Genomic DNA, 25,452 nt, shown 5'->3' on the forward strand with positions numbered 1-25,452 from the left:
CTGCAACATTACTTTGAGCAAGGTTAGCAATGTCCTTGGTAGTCTGGAAAGAAAATCCAAAATGATGAAAATCTCTTGTCCTCCTGGTCATAAGGAAATGCTCAGATGAAAGTCCACTCCGATTCAGCCACCATCAGGAAATCATCCGCATCTTCCTCAGGCTCTCATCCGATCTGGTCTGCCCCATCCCATCTGGCTTGGTCATCTGCTCTGCCTGCTCCACCTCTCGATGCTCAGTACCTTAAAAGAATAAGAGACAAAGCAGATTATATGTTCCTTCTATCTGTGCCACAAAAACATAGCTCACTGCTTACATTTCTCAATCTGCCCATTTATAACAGCAAAACTGTTGTAGGGTGCCCACTGTTGCCTTGTAACACTTTCAGGGAAAGGCATTGACTTCCAACTAAATAAACTTGCATGTCTCTCCATGCTGTCCTGCAAACACTAGCCTGCTGTTGTCCAATCTTCACAGCATGGCAGTATCTAGCAAAATGCCCCATTCTATGACAGCAAAAACACTTAATGTGACTAAATCTACTGTTCCCAACCACTTAAACAAAGCTGGTGCAGGAATCCCATCTATTTCCTCTCTAGAGACCCCTGCCTTAAGTAAATCAGTCCACATGTTTCTTCTGGAGACCATAGGCCTTGCCTTACTTTTATCTGAATCAACTCGGCCCTAGCTAAACAGATGGTCAGCTTCCCGCTTATGGGAAGTAACAGTGCCTCATGTCCTACTTTTACTTACAGGCTTCGGGCCTTTGTCCTTTCTTAGGGCATCATTAGACTTGTTTATGAGGACTGCACACTGCTCATTTAAATCTTCAGCTCTGCCTACAGGGGTTTGAACACACTTCAAAGCTACTGCAGGTTTAACTTTAAATGCGCTATTTCTTAAAAAAATTGCCTTGCTTGCAGTCTCTTCCAAACACTTGTCACCTTTGCAAGCTGTTCCTTGCACTCTGTTTGGGTATACCCCTTTACTACTTCATTTAGTTCATCACGAGCAATATTCTGCAAACCATTCTCTCCACCATGCTAACGAGTTATTTTCCTTTTACTCTGCTGTGTGATTATTGGACGTGCCTGACCCTCATCCAAATCACCACTATCATCAGAATAGGACACATATTCTTCATCTGAAGACAGGAGCATATCTTCAGGATTTCATGTGGGATCTGCAATCATCTTTCTCACTTTACACTTCTCCTCTAGGGCAGCTACTCGACTCGCATTACTTTGCATATATTCTTTGGTCATAACCAACATCTCTTTCAATTCCTGCAACTCTTTCTCAAGCTCTTCATTCTTCTGCATCTCATGGCAAAGAGCCTGCACAACTAACCACCCAGTAGTGGCAGTGGCTTTCTGCTCCTCCTTCGAATATACTCTCAAATCTAAACGCCAGACCTGCGTACCAAGTTCAGCACCAAGGTCTGAATAAATTGGAGCAGCATATTTATTTAATTCCTCTGCAATAAGTTTTCAGTACCCAGAACAGACCCATGTGGGAATTGCCCCATATTTAGAAGCTGATTGCTTCCCGCTCGCTCTCTTGCTTTTTTTAAACAGGGTATGCATCTCTACTCTCAAGTGGAACACAAATGCAAAAACAACAATCACAATCTTTATGTATTATCCTGGCTCAAAGTCACTGTGCTAAGGTCTTATTCACTAAACTGCTGACTCTAGCAGCAGTTCAATGAATAATATTCATACACCCTCTATAACACAATATTTCATCAAAATATTCTATATTTAGTGACCATGCAGTATCCTGCTGAACTTCGCCAGTTGTATAAAATGTGGGAACAACAAAATTTATAATGAAGGTATACTGGACAGCCACTAAAATATCTAGTGAATATTTTAAATGAACAGACACACCAAAAGCAGTTTTGATAAAAAGCATAAAACAAAACTTTACTGGACATCAAAATACATAAAGCTTCTTACACATAAAGGTTACCATAAACATTACACAAACATCCACTACTATTCCCAAAATATCAAAAAATACTTAACTCTGGTAGTTGAATGTCAACAGCTTACACAGGATAGCTGGAGGAACAGGACAATAAGAAAACCTGGCTGGATGCTTGGTCTTTCCACCATTCCAAAAAACAGACTATTCCTCATGCTCTTTTTATACTCCTATATACCAGAGACCACCCACAGGATGTAATAATTCTTTTGACCACTCACAGGTAATTTTGTGGGTGAGATCAGCAACACATGGTTGCACTCCCCCCCCCCCCCCCCACAACCACAAGGTCAATTGGATATGCGGCAGCCATCTTTAAATACACAATGTCAAAAGCTCACTAAACCACTTGTGGGTGAGAGATATTATTACACATGCATGGGAACACTTGTCATGAATTAGTTAAAAATATCCACAACTGATAGACTCAGTCATTTAGCTCCATACCAATTTAGGTAGGCCTGGCACTGGGTACAGTGGCCAAACCTTGGATGCAACATTCGGCCACAGCAGCCCATTTTATTGTGCCCAATATATATTTTATGTTTTCCTATCACAAACAAACACTGGCCTAGAAAACATAGATGCTGGATGCTCTTCTGAGTATAGTAGACCTTTTTATTTCCAAAAGAGTATATGTGGTAATACCTCATAGCATCAACTGTTTTAAATGCACTCCTGCTACATTTTTCCCTTCTAACTATATACCCTGGCTATTAAACAACCAAAAAGGGCAGTGCTATGTAGGCCTGCGGAATATAATCGCCGAATCGATGCATCGCGATGCGACCCTTCGCGATTCTGCATAGATTCGGGGTGACTGCAAAATCGATTGCTAGTGACGTCAGTTCCAGGGGTGGGGCTTGATGAGAGTGGCGGTGGCGTGAGAGTGGCGGCGGCGGCCTGGCTTGTGGAATACGGAGCTCCTCGCGGAAGAGGAGGAGGAGAGCAGAGCTATCAATGCTCTGGCCCCGGGAGGGTTCGGGGCGGCCGCGGCCTTCCCAGCCAGAGATGGGACAGTGGAGGAAGAGGAGGCCTCGTCCGAGCCGGAGGAGAAGCGGCAGAGCCAGGTGAGGGGGCAGACAGGGGGAGCCGGACTATCCGGCATGGTCACAGTACAGAGCACAATGTCACTGTGTTTAGTATACATATCCTCAATATACTGTGATACATCAACCCAGGTTACACATTTTTCTTGTTGGGTTAATGAAAAGTTCATCCTGGCATTGAAAATGCTTTGGAAAGCAAGACTAGCAAAGAAAAAAAGACTGATTTTTTCAGTGAAACCATTTAATTTGTTAGTTTATTGAGACAAATATTATATTCAAGGAAATCTTACATGAGAGAATTATGGAGGCTGCCATGTCTGTTTTCTTCTGGAAATGTTAGTTCCCTCATTGTCATGCTCATCCTTTAGCTTCTATGGTTTCTATGTCACTGACTCAAAACAGAGTAGATCAGGAAGTATAATTAAATCCATAAACAGCCAAGTAATTAGCAGAATCAGGAGGAAGTCAGCAATGGCAGCTCCAATATTTCTTCCCTGGCAACCAGACCGTATTTAATGGCCAAGTACTCAATGGGCAGTGCCTAGGGCAGAAAAGTTAAATGGGGCAGCACCAAGCCCCCAAATTCAAATTTTTTTAAACTTTGCTTCCCACTTCTGCGCACCTTTGGACAAATGTGGATAAATTCAGAAAGAGAGCAGTAGGAGGGCAGGGTTGTAAGGTGATATTAAAAGGAGTCAGAAGTCCTTCCTTCAAGACAGTAAATCTGAAACCACCTTTCTGAAACATTTCCCTTTTTTGTACATGTACAATTGAAAAGTAGGGAACAAGCACAATATATTCCTCTGTATTTACCCTTCACTGTATACATATCTTCTAATTACTCCTCTGTATACTAATCTGTATACATTTTCTCCATATACACTGATCTATAAACATATCCTCTATATACTGATCTGTATATACCCTTCACTGTATACATATACTCCCATATACCCCCACCTCCTGTATTCACCACCATACCTGTCCCCATCCCTGTATACTGTACCCCCCCCCACCACCATACCTGTCCCCATCCCTGTATACTGTAACCCCCACCATACCGGTCCCCATCCCTGTATACTGTACCTCCCTGTCTATACTCCATCCCTAGTATTTACTGTACCCCTTCCATCCTTTCTCATCACTGTTGCCATGTATATAATATATATCACATCCCTGATATCCCTGAGGAGACCTCCATACACCAGTGGTGTATGGAGGTCTCCTCAGGGATATCCAGGATGTGATATATGTATGGGGGTCTCCTCAGGGATGTGATATATATACATGGCGGTGTATGGGGTCTCCTCAGGGATGTGATATATACCCATGGGCTGGGCATTGGCATTGGGCAGTAATCGTGATGCATCGTGATGCATCGCGGAACCGAATCGTATCGAATCGTGACCCTAATAATCGTAATCGAATTGAATCGTGAGGTAGGTGAAGATGTGCAGCCCTAGTGCTATGTGTAGATGTTAATTATCACTACCTTTGTTTACAGAAATATCTGCTGTGCGACAGTCATCCAAAATCATAAAGTGCAAAGAAAATACACTATATTTCTATAGATACACTATATACCGTGATTTGGACCAGTGCACAAACCAGGTCCATAAAGACATGGATGAGCGAGTTTTGGGTAGAGGAACTTTACTGGCCTGCACAGAGTCCTGACCTCAACCCGATAGAACACCTTAGGATAAATTAGAGCGCAGACTGTGAGCCAGGCCTTCTCGTCCAACATTAGTGCATGACTCCACAGATGCATGGACTGAAGTTCGCTCTCTGCTGACGTCACAGATTTCGGTCCAGGCACCGCGTGATCACAACCACGGAGTAAGCCGTTGAGAGCCTAAGCCGGACGCTCCCTACCCCTCTACAGCCCAGCGCTCCAATGAGTGGGGAGGGGACAGAGCAGAGAGCTGCTGTCTGACACTCAGCAGCTCTCTGCTTGGGGAGCTGTCAGAACGGATCGATCGCAGAGAAAACCCATATTTCTCTTTTTTAAAGTTTGTGTGTGTGTAGAGGCAGGCCCACTACTTTTTGGTAATATAGTGTATAGGTGGAGAAATGTCCAAATCCCAGGGCTTATGTGCACCACACCACCTGGGTGAGACAATCCAGGAGCTTACCAGAGCAAAGAGATCTTTAATCTATGGTGGTCAAAAGCGCTTAAGGTTATTTCCGGGGGGTTCTCACATTCCCATAACTCTTCTCCAGATCTTCTGTTGCGAATAAAACCTCCAAACAGGGTGTCTCCCGAAAGCTCAACCTCCAGGAATGCCAGCTCATACATGTGGATATAGATAAAAACAGAGCATCATACCACAATAGAAAGAATAAACATTCTTCATAGTGCAGATCCACATAAAACAAAACAAAAATTCTTTGACCGATGCACTTGCGAGCTTATGAGGATAAAGAGACTATCAATGTTTACAAAGGACATCCATCTGCCAGGTTCCAAAATGGCCACGGCTAGATCCCTCATGTGTGGTTTAGTTTGGGTCCCGACTTTGCCCTACGTGTTTCGTCATACGTGGCGTCATCGTCTTTTCTTTGCGCTTCATGTTTTTGGGGGACTGTCACACAGCAGATATTTCTGTACACAAAGGAACTGATGATTAACATCCATGCATATCGCTTGACCTTTTTGTTTTTTTAATTCTGACTATGCTTTGTGCTAGGGCATGTGTTAGCTGCTTTTTGTTTCATTTTGGTCATAACACAAAATTATTTTCCTTCCTATTTACATTTACCCTGGCTACTGATTTATGCTTGCCACAAGACAGTCATAGGAAGGACAGGTGTGTTTGATATTTGAACAGCAGTTACCAACTGCTACCAACATACGTGAGGTAGCAGCTGCTGTATAAAAGGATGAAATAATTGTGAGTGATTGGTCTGAAGGACCAAATACAGCGCTTGCTGTGATAATTATTAAATATATTAGTACCCAATCAACTGTGATTTAAAACAAATGATATATATCTTATAAAACATCAACTTTCAGTAGTATAACCACTTGCCGACCGCCGCACGCCGATCTACGTCGGCGGTCAGCTCCTCACAGGCAAAGTGACGTAGGGCTACGTCACTAGCTTGTGAGGGTCTAGGGAGCGAGCGCGCGCCACCGGAGGCGCGCTCCCGCTCCCGCGTGGTCACGGACCCCCCCCCCCCCCCGCGCGTGTGACCGGCGGACCCGATGTCCGCCGGCCACTCTGCGATCGGCGGGGGAGAGGGAGAAAGTCAGGCAGCTTGTGTAAACAAGCTGCCTGTCATTCTCCCCTCTGTATGAGAGCTGATCATATGGATCTACTATGTAGATCCGTTGATCACTCTGCATACAGCTGAAGCCACAGCCAATCACAGTAAGAATCACGCCCCTAGGGACACACACAGCCCCTCCCTCTCAAAGTTAACCCCTTCACTACCAGTGTATTTTTACAGTAACAGTGCATATATTTAGCACTGATTACTGTAGAAATGTCACCGGTAACCCCAAAAGTGTCATAAATGTCAGTCAAGGGTCCGATCTGTCCGCCGCAATGTCGCAGTACCGCAAAAAAAATCGCAGATCGCCGCCATTACGCATTAAAAAAAAAAACAACAAAAATGACAGAAATCTTTCCCTTAGTCGGTAAACGCAATACCTTTTGCGCAAACCAATCAAAATACGCTTTTTGCGATTTTTTTTTTTTAACCAAACATAGGTAGCATAAAACAAATTGGCCAAAAATGTTAAAAAATTTTGATTTTTACATTTTTTTGGGGGGGAATTTCATATAAAAAAAAGGGAAAAATATTGCTATTTTTGCAAAATTGACGCTCTTTTTTTGTTTATAGCGCGTGATCAAAAAATCGCACAGGTGATCAAATACCGCCAAAAGAAAGCTCTGTTTGTGGGAAAAAAAGGACGCCAAATTCGTTTAGGTACAGCGTCGCACGACCGCGCAATTGTCCGTTAAAGTCACGCAGTGCCGAATCGCAAAATACCCCCTGGTCGTTTAGCAGCCAAATCCTCTGGGGCTTAAGTGGATAAAGCGCATCAGTGTTAGATTAAAATAAATATATAAATAAATCACAGACAATAATAGGTTAAAATTCAGAATAAACAGTGACTTTTGGTGCTCAGATATAAATACACAAATGTCCTTAGTGGAGGTGATTTTCCAAAGTTCAAATAAAAGTGCTCGTGCTCAAACATGATTGGTATAATCTCAGTTGTTTCTGCTCCCAAGTGGGTAAAAGGTAGGGTCACTTACCTAGTGTCTACATTTTAATGCTTTAACCGCTTGCCGACTGCTCACAGTATATTTACTGCGGCAGTCAGCCCCTCACAGGCAGAGTGACGTAGGTCTACGTCGCTAGCCTGTGAGGCTCTGGGGAGCGAGCGCGCGCCCCCGGACCCCCCCGCGCGTGTGACCGGCGGACCCGATGTCCGCCGGTCACTCGGCGATCGTCGGGGGAGAGGGAGAAAGTCAGGCGGCTTGTGTAAACAAGCTGCCTGTCATTCTCCTCGGTGTAAAAACACTGATCACACGGTTCTACAATGTAGAACCGTTGATCAGTGTCCCTACAGCTAAAGCCACAGACAATCACAGTAAGAATCACGCCCCTAGGGACACACACAGCCCCTCCCTCTCAAATAAAGTTAACCGCTTCACTACCAGTGTATTTTTACAGTAACAGTGCATATGTATAGCACTGATTACTGTAGAAATGTCACTGGTAACTCCAAAAGTGTCAAAAATGTCAGTCAAGGGTCCGATCTGTCCGCCGCAATGTCGCAGTACCGCAAAAAAAATCGCAGATCGTCGACGCGTTAAAAAAAAAACAACAAAAATGACATAAATCTTTCCCTTTGTTAGTAAACGCGATAACTTTTGCGCAAACCAATCAAACTACGCTTTTTGTGATTTTTTTTTCACCAAACATAGGTAGCATTAAACAAATTGGCCGAAAATGTTAAAAAAATTTAGATTTTTACATTTTTTTTGGGGAATTTCATATAAAAAAATTTGAAAAATATTGTTATTTTTGCAAAATTGACGCTCTTTTTTTGTTTATAGCGCGTGATCAAAAAATCGCACAGGTGATCAAATACCACCAAAAGAAAGCTCTGTTTGTGGGAAAAAAAGGACTTTAAATTAGTTTAGGTACAGCGTCGCACGACCGCGCAATTGTCCGTTAAAGTCACGCAGTGCCGAATCGCAAAATACCCCCTGGTCGTTTAGCAACCAAATCCTCCGGGGCTTAAGTGGTTAAACCCGATGTCCTTTTAAAGGAGTTAATACTTGTTTTTCTTTTGGGGATCAGATAACCGAGTAATAGTCAGCCAATAGTACAGTGCAGGACAACTGGTGGCTTCTGGTCCTGCATTGTACGTGATCACATTGGTAGGAGGGGCAGCAACATTACTAGCTGGAGACCAAAAGGAATAGAGGCTTTAGGGGGACTGGATATCCTAACCAGAATAGGCAATGGGAAGGAATACTGCGGGACCTTGGAATAAGGTAAATAGTAGACTTCTATAGGAAGAAAATGATCATTAAATACTTTTTTAGCTAAGGGGAGGGTCATTTTAAAATGTTTTGAATGCTTAGAGTTGGGCTTTAATTTTGTTACGCTAAAACTCTTATCAAGAGGAAAAAGTTACCAAGTCTGCCTCACCGGACTATTCTTCACAGCATCTGTTTACTTAAGTCCATGTCTACTATAGACTCCATTCACACGTGTACAACCCCAAAGTTCTGTGACTTTGGAGTGAAACTTTGATGCAAATTTGACGCAACTTTGGATGGGTGCAACTTGTATGTGACTTGCTGCCCCTCTGCAAATGTGGACCCACTGTTGCAAGTAAAACATTTAGGTAGGACTTTCATGCAACGTTTGGGGATTAACAGTGAAGTATATGGCCCTCAAGTTGCATAAAAGTTGGACCAGTAGTGTATGAACTACTTTGAAATTGTCACCACTTTAAGTCGTACATATATAAATGGTCATCATTTGAAAACGTGAGGTATGACTTGCCAATGTGACTTTGATGACCAAAGTCTGAATTGGGTGTTAGTGACCCCCCCCCTTTTCACTAGAATAGTAACCACTTGCTGTATAGCAGACTCCACAAGAAGTCTCATCTTTCCCATGCTTCTCTGCTGCTTCCATTCATAGCTCAAAAACATCTCCTTGAACTTTTACAAAGTTGTTGCTTAGAGCTATGTAATGTCTGCCCCCATGTAAGAGTACCCAAGCCTGGCAGTTTACTGAGGAGGTACTGCACTGTAGAAAAAAATTGGATTGTCGCTTGTTTCCCCCTATCTGGAAATACAAGGTTTATGATGATGAATTTCAAAATTTGGTGGCAGTGTGTACTGAGGTATGTAAATTGCTTGCAGTGATTATGATCAAGTGAACGTATTACTTTGTTTTGCATCCCAAGCCAAACACTTGCCCTAGAAAACAAAGGTGCTGGATGCTCTTCTGAATATAGTAGATATTTTCAATTCCCAAACATGTAAGTACCCTACAACATAAACAATTTTTTAACTGCACTCTCACTTATCCAGCATCAATCACTTTTAGTTTTTACTTGCCATATGAAAGTCATAGGAAGGACAGGTGTGTTTGACATCTGAGCTGCAATTGACAGCCTGCCATCACCTTCTCTATGTTGTGGCAGAGGACAGATGGTAACACCCAACAGGGAAATACCTAAGTCTCTAGAGACAGGCTGGAGCAGAATTTTGCTCCAAATGATGCAGTGGTCATTTGTAAGCTAGATAGTTTTTTTTTTTATATATAAATTTTATTAATATTCAGCACGATGCAGATATACAAAAATATATTTTAACGATTACATTAAAACATTTTTCCCCTAACTCCCCTTCCTGTGGTCCCTCCCTCATCTCCCTCCCCACTTCTTTTACCATTCTATTCCTTTGTGTGTCTTCTCCTACTTCTCCCTTTACCTACCTCCTCTATCGCACCTCTGATTTACCCATACTTCTGTATATTTGTTAGTCTTTTTTAAATCAACTCATTTTCTCCATTTATTAGAAAGACTCTATATATGTTCTTCGTCTCTGCTGCCTAAATAACCCATATTGTGTATATATATATATATATATATATTTGATTAATTTGAACCGCTCTCTAAGAGTGGGGCTTTCTACATCTAGCCTTTTTTTGGGGATTACCCCCTTTGCTATGTTTATCAGGTTTGCTACTATTGTGCTTTTATAATGTTGTTTTGATTTATCTGTTTTATGGAATAAACGCATCCATGGATTGTCCGTGATGACCACTCCTGTAATTTCCCCAATAAACTGTTGTACCTTCTACCAGTAATCATGGATCTTAGGGCAGTCCCACCAGATGTGGAACATTGTGCCCTGCACATTACAGCCCCTCCAGCACAGTACAGATTTCTCTGGTTGACATTTGTGTACTTTTACCGGCGTTCTGTACCATCTTGATAGAAATTTATAGTTAATTTCAATGGTGTTTACGTAATTTGCGGAATGGTGTACAACCCTCAGTATTGCATTCACTTTGTGCTCGTTTAAACGTGATCCTATCTCTTTTTCCCATGTTTCTATGAATGGAGGTTCCTCAGGCCCACCATCTCGGTTAGCATTTTGTATATCTAAAATATACTATGGTTTGTTTTAGTTTGTGGATTGCAAAGTTTTTCCACTATATTTAAAACCTTCTCGGATCTGATGGGTTGCGGCAGGGTTATCACAAAATGTTTTAACTGAAGATATCTCCATTCATTCAGTTTCATGTTTTCTCCCCTAGTTTTAAGTTTGTGATATGACCTTCTCATTGCACCTTAACTGCGTGTTTTTAATCCAAATACCAAATTGTGTTTCATTCCCAGGTGCAAAATATTTTGTGCCTTCTAGTGGTGGTAGTGGAGAGTTATATTCCCATTTGACTTGTCTGTGTATCATGTCTCATGTCTTATGTACAACTCTCATCATTTCATGTATTTCCCTATATTTTGGTGGGATCCAGATATTTTGTTTAATTGTGTTCTGCTAAGTGTAGTTTCAATCTTAACCCATCTTTTTGTCTAAATTCATTTTTGTCCATTCTATCATACGTGAGATTTTGACTGCTGAGTACTATCTTTTAATGGTGCTGCTAATCCACCTTGTGATTTATCTATACTGAGAACAGTATACTGTATTCTAGGTTTTTTTTCCTTGCCAGATGAATTTTAATATCATTGTTTATATTATTTTAATGTATGCCGATGGTATAGCTATTGGTAACATTTGAAATTTATTTAAGATTTTAGGCAGTATTTTCATCTTGACCATGTTTATTCTACCCAACCAAGAAAGTGGGGGACCTAATATTTTTTTAATACCTGCCTTTATCTCATATAGCATGGGTATATAGTTGACGTGGTAGAGATTTTTTAATGATGGGGTTAGATTTATCCTAAGGTATTTTAATTTCGATTTTGCCCAAGTGAATGGGAATTCCCCCTGTAGTGCTAGTTCTTCTTTCTTATTTAGCCCAATGTTCAAAATTTCAGACTTTTTTGGGTTGATCTTAAAATTAGGTAGTTTGCCATATTTCTGTAACTCTTTAATAACATTTGGGAGGGTTATTCTTAAGTTAGTGATGTAAAACAGAATGTCATCAGTATGTACTGCTACCTTTATGTTCCTCTTGTCCTACCTTTACTTCCCCTAATGTCTACTTTTTTCCTTATAGTCGCTGGTAATGGTTCCAGCGACAGGACAAACGGGCGTGAGAGGACACTCCTGTCTCTTCCCCTTACACATTTCAAACTGGAGAGAAAGATTTCCATTAACCTTTATCAGTGCTGTTGGACTCCTATACAGTGCTCTTATCCATTGGGTCATCCTCAGGCCAATACCTAGATCTTCTATTGTTTCTAGCATAAACTCCCAGTCCACCCTGTGAAATGCTTTTTCAGCATCTATTGACAGCAATAGGTTTGGGGTTTTGAGACCTCTAGCTTTATGTAATAAGAGTAATGTTCTTATCCTGTTGTCTTTCCCCTCTCTGCCTGGGATAAATCCTGTCTGGTCTGCATGGATCCACTCTGGCATTAAATCTTTTAGTCTAGTTGCTAGGACTTTGGCATATAGTTTTATGTCGGCATTTAACAGCGCTCTTGGTCTGTAGCTAGAAAATAGGGTTACATTCTTTCCTTCTTTAGATATTGGCTAGATCAACACAGTGGCTTAGTGGTTAGCGCTCTGATCTAGCAACGTTCAGGGCATGGGTTCACATCCCACCTATGCTACATACCACCCCTCTAAAGTGTCAATGGTGAATGGATATGTGCGTAGGTGTAGGATAGATGGTTTTTGGCAGTACATGTATGTACTATTGTAAAAGTAATGCACTTGTTCTTCGTAACCTAAATGACTTCATCTTTCACATGGAGCAAGCAAACTGGACTCTGTAGCTGGTTCCACTTTGCACCAGACAGTTTTCTGACAGTTTTGTAAATCTACTCTGTGATATGCTGCTATTGTATTTTGGTTGGGTATTTTGGTCTCTTGTATCAGTACAAGTGATTGAATAAAAGCTGTTTATTGTATGCAGTGTCAGTGAATGGTTTATCTGAACACTCTAACTTTATCTTTGTTTGGATAGCTTGGTCTGTTAAAGGAATTTGAAAAATAAGACTTAGAAAACTTTTATACACATGGATGGGACTTTGAATATGCCATAGAGAGTTAAATTCACATCAAGTATATCCTTAAAAAAATAAATTGTATTACAATCATTTAAAAAGTTAAAAAACATTTGTGATATACCATACAATACAATATTTCGTAGCCAGAAAGATATGAAATCTTGATACAAAAGGAGAACAACACTCCAACATACAATAGGTCTACGCGTTTTCCTGAGGGCGCCCGCTTATTTAGGACCGCTGGTATCAAATATGTTATATGTAATTCTGGCTAAAAGGCCAGAATTTTCTTCTTTTCTTCCCTGCCTTGTAGCCAGAATTGCATATAACATATTTGATACTAGCAGTCCTGAAGAAGCAGAAGCCCCTGCGAAACACATAGATCTATTGTATGTTGGAGTAGTGTTCTTCTTTTGTATTAACATTTTATATCTTTCTTGCTATCAAATATTGTATTTTATGGTATCCTAAATAGTTTTTTTTTTATAACTTTTTAAATGATTGTAATAAAATATATATATATATATTTTTTAAAAAACAGATATACTTGATGTGAATTTAACTCTCTATGCCATATTCAAACTTCCGTCTATGTGTGTAAAAGTTTTCTAAGTATAGTTTTCTTTGGGATGATGCCAATAAGTGTTATATCAGGGCTTGACAAATTTGCCTGAAATCTAGGAGCCAGCTAAAAAAGTTAGGAGCCAGTTTTTTTTTTTTTTTTAAATAAACAACCATGCTTTATTTCCAAAAAAATAACATGCTAAATTTACATATAAAGACAACTAGAACCCCACTCTCCTCTATAGCGCAATTGGATGGAAACAGACGATGTCTGATGCCATCTGATCTGATCCACGGGATGGATAGAAAATAGAACCACCATCCGTCTGTTTTTGGCGGACAGGATCAGATGGCGGCAGATTACCGCTCCATAGAGGAGACTGAAGGGTCCGATCAGGTCTGCCTGAAAAACTGACAGGCGGACCTGATCAGACAGCCCGTGTGAAAGGGGCCTTCAGCTGTGTGGCTGTGGCATGGCGATAAGAAATATATATAATAATAATAATAATTTTTTTTTAAATAATTTAAAAACTAAATAAATAATAATAATAACCACACTCCCTGTCCACTTACCTTTAAGCAAAGGTAAGTGGACAGGGAGATGAAGCCTGCAAAAACTTCCCTCTCATCTCCTCTTAGGAAGGAGATGGACAGGCATTGAGGACAGGCAGGGGAAACAGCCATTAGTGACTGCTTGTCAAACTCCCGGCCACCACCAGAGGGGGCCAGTTCCCCGTTCTCTCACTGAAGAAGGCCGAAAAGCCGCAGCCTCAATTATCGGATGGTGCGGTAGTCCGTGCACTCGGTGAGTGGGTTGTGGGGCGCAAAAGGGACAGGACACCTCCTGCAGTGCACCCCAGGCGCCAGATCACTAATTCTAGTCGCCAATGCAACCTGGCGCCCGGGGTTTGTCAAACCTGCGTTATATCAATACCTATAGATGGCATTCCACTCCCTGGTTAAATATGTTCTTGAAAAAACGGACGCAAGCCAGCCACAGATGGTTTGAATCTTGGCTGGTTCAGCAGGGACCTGTCGAAGGTTCGAACCATCTGTGAGCAGGCTGATCGACTTTTGTACAACCAGCATGGCTGGATCATCACTAGGTGAAAATAGGGGGATAAAAGCCCAAAAAGAAAATAAATGCAGCCACAACATGTAAGGATTGGGAAACTGCAATATAATTTTCAACACCCACAACTGATCATCCTAGCTGTGCTTTATATACTTTTCAAGCTTAAAAGTAACATATTTGTACAATATTTTGTCTCTTCTCTTCAAAACACTTTTGGTATATCTTCCAGTTACACCCGCTGTCATAATTTGAAAACACAGCGGCTGTGTGGGGCTCCACCCTCACGCCTGCATCATTCATTCACAGTTTCCTGTAAATGAATGGACTACAACTTCCATTGTGGCAGACGACCGCTTGTAAGTCTCAGTTAACTGCAAGAGTGCTGGTTAGAGCGCTCATAGTTCTTTGATCTTTCTGCTCTTAAGCAACCGTTGCCCATGGGAGAATCAGGCAGACAGCTATCCTTAGTGTCTGCAGCAGCTTGACATTGCACCTGCAATCTGTTGATTATGGGTGCAAATGCTTTACAGGCTCCTTAGAAAAAAGATGAACTTATCTTTAAAATGTAGCTTTTCTCCTGTTCTTTGCACACTGGCTTCCCTTCAAATACACACTATAAGGGCAATTTACTAAGACTGAAGCAGACAGAATCCAGAGCAGTTGTGAATGGCAACTAACTTCCAGCTTTCATGTTCAAAGCTCAAATGAACAAGTTGAAGATAGCAGCTCATTGGTTATTATGCACGGCTGCTCCAGGCTTTGCTCCAGTATTAATACATTTCCTCCTATGTGTTTTGATAAGCTGTAGCACAGGTGCATTGCTAAGTACTGTACTAATGCGTTGCCACATACAGTGCCTCAGTGTTGCATTAACATGTAATAAAATGAATTTTATGTTATTGCAGTGCATATCTGCAGCCATGTGCTTTCTTTGGAGTAAACATGCAAATTGGAAAGCCAGAACCCAAGATATGCATACTTGTCCCATGTCAATGCTTCTGAAAGTATTGAAGCATTGTTTGACTAGCATTACCTCCTGGCAACTAGCATTTTCAAGAGAGGTCAGCAGTGTTATCCTTCATGTTCTCTTATTCAGGTTTACTTTTAGAGCCGTTCACACTTTTTCGATCTTGTGCATTATGTTAATGCAGGTCATCACGTATTAACATGCGTTGTGTTAAGGCAGTCCATTGATTTTTATTAGGCTGGCAATGCACAAGAAGGCACGAAAAAGGCAATGCAGCATTTTTCCCATGCAGCTCACCATAACACACAGTAGTGAGTTTGTGCGTCTTGGGGTGCTGCAACGAATGTGTGTCAGAGTGCCATTCAAATGGAACATAAAAGTAAGTTGCATATTAATGCACCGTATCAAAAAGGTATGTTTTAACCCTGACAGCAATGTTGTGGCATATTTATTAAAGAAGTCAAATGATTCTTATTTTTGGACATGGCTAAATTAAAGTTTTTTTTTTTTTCGTTAGAAAGAAGAGGGTAGTGGCGAAAAACGTCCAAGAGGACGCCCCAGAAAATGGGTAAGTGTACTGTGAAATGTTTATTGGTCTTTGCTGATTGAAAAGCTTGAAAGCCAAGATTCGTGTTCTGTGGGGCAGAATTATGCATTTTGTAAATGGTATTTCATACTTGTTTTCCTGTGATTGTAGTGGCTCTTGAGGCATCAAGTCTATAGCCTGGTAAATGTTTTCCCTTTGCAGCAGATTTGTAGGTCCAGCACTTGAATTTTTAGGGATGTTCATGGATTGAATGTATGAGGACACTTTTGCAGAGCTGTTAGAAATGTGTATGCTGTGTCCACAGTCCCCAATGGCTACAAGCAAACTTTGACCATTTCTTTAGGCACACAAGGAGAGTTCGGAAGCGTGTATTTGGATACTGTACATTTATATTTTAATACTCAAAAAAAGGCACCCTAGCTCTTTAAATATAATAATCAAGCAATCCACATACAAGTCCAGTAAAGTGAAATAGTCTCTAAATCTGAAGTTCAAATTAATTATAACTATTCATAATCCCATGCTAATCCCAAAAGAAGCCAGTGTTGTGTATCCACACCACCAGGAAGATTTTCCAGAAAGATTGGATCTCAGGCAAATGAGATCAAATGAACTCAGCTAACACAGCTATACACCATGAGATATTCCTTCAATCTGTGAGGCTCCTATGGTATCCTCACATTTGCTCTATGGCTCTAACAAACTGGTTCCCTTTCAGCTCCACATCAGCATCATAAATGGTTAGTAAGAGGAAGAACAAAACTTCATAGTGCAACTAATAAAAGCAAGATAAAGTTTATATTGCTTATGTACTTAACATGTAGAAATCGATAACTCGTTATGACAGAAACAAAGATGACTCCTCCAGAACTTCTGCCGGTGTGCGTAATAACGTCACTGGCAAAAGCCCTTTCAACATATTTCCACATAAATGTCGTCATTGGTTTCCCTGACACTGACTTCTTTTGGGATTTTCACAGAATTATAATGATTATTTATTTAAACGTCACTTGTAGAAGCTTTATTCCATTTTAATGGACGCTTTATTCCATTTTAATGGACGCTTTATTCCATTTTAATGGACGCTTTATTCCATTTTAATGGACTTGGATTTTTTCCTCATCTATGTATATGTGGACTGCCTGATTATATTTAGAGAGAGCGCACTTTTTTGAGTATTGTCATGTATATTTTGTATCCAGATATTGTTTGTGTGCAGCTGTCATTACCTTTTTTTTTACAATTTTTTTTTTGTTTACATTCATATTATACTTTAAAGTGAAACATAGAATCAGCAGAGGTAGCTCCTATCTTGAAGATTCAATCTATAGGATTCTCATCCTTATTCTTGCATCATTACTTGCAAAGTCACTAACCTTGGACAAGCAGTCCCTGGAGTTTGTACCTTCAAAGGCAGCGGCAGCTTTTGTGCTTCTAGTGTTTCTGTACTGGTTTGAAACCCATAGACAAATACTAAACTCTGTTCAATCAATGACAGAAATGATTGCAAGATAATACACTCTTTCATACTAATTTTAGGATTATACAGTTTCTGGATTTCATAATTGTGTGTTTGTGGCATTGCCAAATGAGATCTTTATTGTACCACTACCAAGCTACTGCCTTGGCCAAGGACTCAGTATTGAACAGAATTCACTGATCACTTGTTGCATTAGTAGTTGTTGAACTTTTGCTGTTAAATGTGTGTCAGTTTACAGTACATAACTTATCACTAGTGGCTAGCAACTTTGGGTCCTGGGTTTGACTCTCCCAGGGGACCCCACCTGCATCGGGTTTGTATATTTTCTCTGTTTCTGTAGATCTCCTCTAGCTCGCAGTACATACAAAACATACTGGTAGAATAACTGAGATCTGAGCAGATTGTTCTAGAGCTGTGATAAGGACCTTAGTTTGTAAGCTCATTTGGGGGCAGGGGCTAATATAGATGGCTCTATGTACTTTGTAAAGCACTGTATAACATGTTGGTGCTTCGTATATAAAATGCATGTATATTGTAAAAATGGTGTTGTAATGAAGGAGGGTTGGATGAGATACAGTTTGATTATTGCATTTGAAGGTTTGGGTATATTTTGGAGGTGCCATGTCCCCTGAAACTACTTGTATTTTCCTTCCTTTTATTCGCCCACCACCCTGTTTGCCTATGGGTGCAGAGAAAAATACTTAAGGATACAAACGCCCCATAGCATTAAAAGGAGATTGTGGTATGAATGGCCTGACAGTGATATGCCAATGAAATGCCTCTGTTGCCAAGGTGTAACAAACCATGTGAAGCACTCAAAACTGTTGCTGGCCATAATGGAATCTATGATGAAGCTAAATAACTTTCTGATGGAGGCTGTCGTTTTGTGACTCACAACCTGAATGTTAATTCCAGTGCGGTGAATCATCCATTCAGTATGTCTGTGAGTGAGATAATTGACTCACAAACTGCCTACTAGTCCCAAAACAGACAAGATAAGCTTCCAGCGACAGTAGTTTTGCTTCTTCCTGTTGCAATTTTATGTTTACCTGTACAGTGGAAGAAGACCACTGGTCCAAGCCCCATTCTTGATAGTAGTAGGCACCATAAGGCACCCAAACATACCTTTTTGTTGTTGCACTAAAAAGTGATTGTATCAGACATCCCCTTCACTAACAATGCTTGGGGCTGGAATCAATGTGCTCTTGCATTATAAAACATGTCAGTATGGTTCTGTGGAACTCCTTGATTACACTGGCTTCTGGATAGGATGATCTAGCATTGAATATTACATTGTGGGGTGTGCAGATTGCCTATCCTCAAGTACCATTGAATGATATGCCTTACATTTTAAGGTGCTTCTGAGAGTTATTCTGAAGTAGTTAGGCTAGATGCTGGGATCCTACAAAGCCTAAACCTATCTATCATTTTTGTTCCACCTTCTTTTTTACAGTAGGAGTTTGCTTTAAAATATAACCGTGCTTTTCTGGGGATTATGCATTTGCTCATCTTTGCTCATCCCTGCCAATGCACAATACTTTTATGGAATTGAAAAAAAAAAGTATTGTTCATGCTACTTCTTTAGTAATGAAACAAATTATTTTAAAGATGAACTACAGACATTCACAAATAAATTAACATCCCCCCCCCCCCCCCAACAGCTGATGAAAGATTTAATACTTGTTTGTAGGGGGTAAGATAACAGGGTATTAGCTAACCAGTGGTCTAGTTCTCTTCCTTGCAGCACTGAAATGAAATGTTAGTGGGCACTCCTAAGTCATCACATACAATGCAGGGCCAGTGGTGACCTCTTTTCCTGCATTATACATGTTCACCATGGCAAGGGAGATGGCAACAATACTAGTTGTAGACCAGAAAGAAGAAAGGCATGGGGGGGCCCAGAAATCCCAACTAGAACAGATAGTGAAAAGGAATACAGTGGGACCTTGAAATAAGGTAATAGTCTGTTTTACCTCATCCTATATGTAAATGGTAATAACACTAGCGGTAGTTGATATAGAGCATATCCAATTTCCTCCTGGGGGATCACATAGACATTTTTCCCCCTGCTGGAGCATATTATATCAGGCTTTATTGGAGATTTCTTTTGGCCTTCCTCTGGATCAACTGTGGATGTGAGATTGTGTATATGGAAGTTTTCTATTTTGTTTTTTTTTTTTCCTGTTGGTTGAACTATTTTTTTCAACCTGACTAACTATGTAACTATTGGGTAAAAAATGAGCATTAAATAGCTTAGCAGCTGGCATCATTTTAATAATTTTGTGAATGCTTGGAGTTGGGCTTTAATATTGCTACAGTAAAACTCTCTCAACATAAAAAAAAAGTTCCACTTATCCTCCTGCTCCACCCCCCCCTTTTTTCCATAATGTTATTTGCGTTTTTTATTTATTTTTCCTGGAAAGGGTACCTTGTTCTGACCAGTACCCACTCCTATTTCCTCATTTTTCGCCTAGGCAAGAGTTATGAATGTTTGAATGTTTGGATGTGTTGTATGTCTCAAGAGTCTGCAGGACCAGTCTAAAAGCGCAATCTCACACATAGCACAGTGAGGAGCCGGCTGTGAAACAGGAGGTCACAGTTGGTTTCCCACAGCCGAGGATCTGAAGACCAGCAAAAAAACAAACTGATTAAAAGTCAGCAGATACATTATTTGTGGCTGCTGACTTATAATTTTTTTCTCAAACTAGTGTAGTTCCACTTGAAAAGTATGCCCACTTTATAGCAAATCTATTGTTTGCCTGGAATTGTAACCATTTGCTTGATAGCAGAATCCACAAGGAGTCTCTTCTTTCCCACTCTCCTCTGCTGCTTCCATTCATAGCTCACAAACATTTCTGTGATCTTTTATACAGTTGCTTGCTTACAGCTATACAAGCTTCAACTATCCCCATGTGAGAGTACTCAAGCCTGGCATTTAACTGCTCAGACACTGCACTGTAGAAAAAACAGGTCCAATCTACAGCCTTCCCCCTAGCATGCATTCACACCTTAGTAGAGCGTTAGCATTTATAAGCATTTTGAAGCATGTTTTGTTCAGACATTTTTCAGGTGTATTACAGACATTATACAGGCATTTTTCCTCGTGTATCAAGCTTCAGGAGTTTGTTCCTGGGCTGGACAAGGGAAGTAGAGCAGTTCTATAGGTGAGGAGGAATTCTTCAGGCAACAGAAAAATGTGTGTTTCGTGCACTTTACAGGTTCTCCCATTAAGGTTTTTGCGATCAAAAAAAAAAAAAAAAAACTCATGTACTTTTTTGAACATAGGGTGTAGAGCACAGGGTCACTAAGCATATAACTGCGAACAGGGACACAATGGGATTCTGCATAGTCAGGTGTAGGGAAACTAGCACAAAAACACTGAAGTGTAAAAAGGGGCTTAACTTTAACCACTTTCCATCCTGCGACGTTCCCCCATGTTGCTGAACTTTCGGTGGTTGTACTGCAGGCATCACCCCAGTATCGTTTTTTTAGAGCCAGTGGTCGGCTCTCTTGTAACTGCAATTAGAGCAGCTTACTAGCCCTTCGATTGCTATTCAGCAGCTCTCCTGGGCTCTCCCGTCACACCGCCGGCTGGCCAGACAGCCAAGCAAAGCCAGGATCGGCTGTTCGTAACAGTAAACTGGAAGCAATGACTTGACATCACTTCCCGATTTACTCAAAAAACCGTGGGTGCCAGTTTTGAAAAATCAAAAGCATTAAAAAACAGAGATCTTGGTGTTTTTGAATGCTTTTAAGTGCAAAAAAGGGGTTTGGGGTCTTATAGACCCCAGATCTCTCCATAAAGAGTACCTGTCACATGCCTATTGCTGTCACAAGGATGTTCACATTCCTTGTGACAGCAATAAAAGTGATAGGGAAAAAATTAAGCCAACAGTGTAAAAACAAAAAAAATGTAAACTTAATAATTGAAAAGAAATTTAAAGGGCCCCTGTGCTCACGCGCAAAGTGATCGTGCATGTCGGTCCCGCACGCAGGTAAACAGCAGTCGTCCCACACGTAAAGTGTTGCTCCGGCTGGATTAAACATCAACATTGAGTTTTTTGCATTTGATTGTCCTGAAACTTTTATTTAATTTCCCTATATTTTATATGTATGTTTTTTTATCTCTTTAAAATCAATAATGAAGTTTAATAGGAATTAAATGTTTGGATGATTTGAAGGGGGAGCTTTAAATGTATCTGGGTGATTAAGGTTTATGGAATCTGGGTGGGTGGGGGTGACAGTGCTTCCAATATCCTCAACCAATAAAAACATGTCAAAATTAGGCTGTAGGTGATGTCATCAGGGTAGGAGAGGCACCTCTTTTGTTTTTACTTTGGCTGGATCAGCTGTCATACCGTAACTTATTGGAGTGTCCATGGCTGGGACCCCAATGGATATTTTGCACTCTTAAATTACAGCCAGCATTCCACTTTCTTCACTACTTCCCAGGTGTGAGCTGCTTCACCTATGCAGTATACTTTGCAGGATTACAGAGCAGATCATCTAGCTGCACTGATGCTGATGATCTGTGTGAGTTAATGTTGCATACTTATGCAGGCCATACATGGGTCGAATTCCGAACAAATTTTCTTTCAAAAATCAGAAATTGTGTGTTTTGTGATTCGATGGTGCCACCATTGCTTTCGAAATTCAAACAACCAAGCCTTCAATTTTACCTCGTGTTGCTAAGAAACAAATTATCGTGGTGGGGAATCTTCATCTCTTGCGCTCATGCGCATTTCTTTTTCGTTTTATAACTGAGCTTAATTACCTACATTTTATCTATCTTTGTTTAGTCCAAGCACTAGGTTATTTATAACGTACCTTCAATAACAGCTTGCTAGTCCATCTTCACAGATAGCACTCAATTTATACCCTTTTTATAAATCTTTAGCAATGTAAAAGAAAAATATATATATATATAAATAATATAAACAAAAACAGGATTGTCACTTGTTTCCTAAAGCCTGGACATTCCAGGTTTATGATGAGCATTAGCATTTGGGGCAGTGACATGGTAAGGAAGAGATCTAAATATTCATTTCTTGTGGTGCCACTATCAAACAAACCAGGTACTTTGCATAGTATGTTAATTTGTTTTTTTAAAGTTTCAAAGTACTGCATTAATTGTCTCTTACATCTGTTATTAAAGTAGATGCATATGCTTTTACCAGATGCTCATCAGACTTCATATCCGCCAGTGGCATCTGACTTTAGGTTGACCCCCATTCTCCTTCTTCAGCATTTAGCCAGAGTATGGTAAACTCCTTGTAGAATGATGTGGATTGACATAGGTCTCTGCACTGGAGCTTTTTTTGGCTGCTTGCATTGTCTTTGCTGTGATTTCCCTTGCATTTCAGCTTTTCTCTTTAGGGCTGTGGGTTTCCAGGTCCAAAATTGCATTGTAAAGGAAAATTAAAATGACCGTTGTCCTTGGCGATGATTTTTCAAATGGGTCAAGCAAGTGATCAACTGAAGTCTGTACTAGAGGTCCCTGCTGTGTTAAGCTTGGTACACAAGTACATGTTTCATACTTTACGAACCCTGCTGAAGCTGTGCTTTGAAAATAAAGGGTTATCGCTTATTAATCCCTGGTACTAAATAGAAAATCAATTATACTGGTTTATTGACTTTTTTTTCCACAAAGAAACTTATAGGTACTGCAATGTATAAAGCATTTGACAGCATCAAACCACTTTCTTGGAGCCCTTCTAACAAGAGTCAGCCCAGAAGTGTGGAATAAATTTCCTAAAGTGGACCTATCAACAACTTTTCAAGTCTGCATATATAAATTCCTGATGTTACAACAATATCATTTCCAAAAGCCATACCTTACCACTAAAAGCAGTTCTTAACTTTCAGTGACTCTACCTGGGCTGAGTTGATGTCATCAGTCTGCTGCAGGCAAGAGAAAGCATTTTCTCTATCCTCTTTCCTCCAGTGATCAGACTGCAATATTGTAAAGCCTGCTGACATGTTTAACAAAAAATAAATAAAACAGACCCCAACAAAATAATTCTCTGCATCTGTGTCACATTTCTATAGACAGAGTACAACCTCAACACAGCCATCTTCATCCAGGGCCCAAAAAATGCCACGCCTCTTCTCCTGCTCTCAATTCCTTACCTAAGCTGGATCCCGATATGCCTATCCTAGAGGATGCAGAAGCACAACGGAAAAAAAAGGATATTGAGGCAGTATTGGAGTTAATCTGTGGAAGTTTTTCCTTCTCTATATTGTCACTTTATTGAAGAGGGAATGTCACGTACCTGATCAGAGACTGAAATTACGAGGTTGGCCTCTCTTGTACCTTCAGCCCAGGTCCCACTGAAAATGGAACAGAGGGTACCAAGGGAAATGAGGAATACGTGTGACGGCAGGAGGCGTTGATGGGAGTGCTTGCAGCAGGTGATGCAGTCCCATGCAGGCTGGCAGAACATCAGGTCAGGAACTGTAATTGTGCACAGAGATCCAGCCGAAGTTAAAGGGGCACTCTGCATGGGCTGCAGTTTCCAGATGTGAGGTTTGTCAGAGCTTCCAGCTGACTTGAAACAGGAACTCACTGTGGTGAGCAGAGCTGATACAGATGACAGCCAGATAGGCACTTGAACCAGATGTGGGAACAGAGCCACGAACAGAAGCGCGGTCACAGCGATAGCCGAGGTCCTCAGCAGGCTTGCAGTGAGGTACAGAATAATGAGGCAAGAAGTGGTTCGGGAATGGAGCCGGGGTCAGGAACTGGCAACAAGGCAGAATATGGATCCAAGTTGAGGTCAAAGGCAAGCTGGGTCAGTAACAGGGAACAAGCGGCGTGGTAGCAGGACGCAGGGAGTAGCTGAAAGACCAGTCAGCACTTAAACATGACCGGAGCATTCCTAAATATCCTGTCTGTCACCATCGTGCAGTGAGTGAGTGCCCGTGCGCATTCCTGTGCACATGCCCATGCCTGTTCACTATTTTGTTAAGAATTCTGCGTACATGTGCTTTTATGCGAGCTAAACATCTGATTGGCATTCTCTGACAGGGAGTCTCATGCAACATGCTGGATAATGTTGAAAAGCTCATTGCCTCTGTCTAAAAAGCCTTGGCATTGCGCAACCTGACTGTCCTCTCTCGCCATGCCCTTTTGGGTACGAAGACAACCAAAACAATCCATGTTCATAAAAAATGTGCTGTCTATGACGAATGGGTAACTGCTGAAAGAATTTTCACTACCCTCCAAAATCTTTACTGAGCTTCAGAGGAAAAAGAGTTCACCAAGAAGCGGGATATTTCTGTAGCTGATCCTGCAATCTCTGTCTTAAACAAACATCTTACTGTTTCTACTGAAGATGGCCTTCTTTCAAATATTCTGCTAAGTTTGAGATGCTCTTAAAGGTTGTCTTTATTTTTGCAAGCCCGGCCCTGTAACCCCTTTGTGGATAGTGAACAACCAACATGACCCTATATTACACTGTCATGCTGTTTCACAGCAATTACAGCAATTGCCTTCTGATCTTTGTGTAGATGCCCTAGAACTAATCTCCATTCACATGCACAGAATCTTTGGATAAAAGCTAAGACCGCTAAAGCTTCCTGTAAAACACGTATGCCTTTCTAATTAGGACGTCTGTTTGGTGAGGCACTTGACCAGTTCACAAACAGGTTACAAAAGGAAAGGTTTTACTTCCACAGTGGAAGGTCCAGGCCCTTTTTTTTGGTGCAAGGCTTGGCCCACCGAGGCCACCAAGCCTTCTCCAAAGCCTTCTTCACAATGAAAGAGCAATCTCACACCTAAAAGTGGGAAGATGTCTGTTACAATTGCCTCTCTCTGGGTCACAAACAGCCCAGACCTGTGGATTTAATTGGTGGTTTCAGAGGGATACAATATACAGTTTAAAACTCTACTGCTTCATGGTTTTCTTCTTTTCAATCTACAAAAAACAGTCCAAAAGACAGTCCTATTTACATATAATGCCCCGAACCACCTCTTGTCCCAAAGAACCATTATGCCTGTACCACCACCAGACATGTTAAAAGAATTCTACTCAAGCCTGTTCAGGGTATCAAAACCCAATGGGGTATTCATACTATTCTGGATTTAAAA

At 40.9% G+C, this 25,452-nt stretch overlaps 1 protein-coding gene across 1 annotated transcript in view; it reads left to right on the top strand.

The window, feature by feature from the left end:
• HMGA2 (high mobility group AT-hook 2) overlaps window positions 1-25,452 on the top strand; it is a 175,605-nt gene that overhangs the window by 26,168 nt on the left and 123,985 nt on the right. Inside the window, exon 3 of the mRNA XM_082255551.1 lies at window positions 15,854-15,904. Within this exon, the coding sequence (XP_082111677.1) occupies window positions 15,854-15,904 (51 nt within the window). The remainder of the gene's footprint in view (window positions 1-15,853; window positions 15,905-25,452) is intronic.

This window comes from Pelophylax lessonae (assembly GCF_965119305.1).
Source record: "Pelophylax lessonae genome assembly, chromosome: 4".
Taxonomy (NCBI): Eukaryota; Metazoa; Chordata; class Amphibia; order Anura; family Ranidae; genus Pelophylax; species Pelophylax lessonae.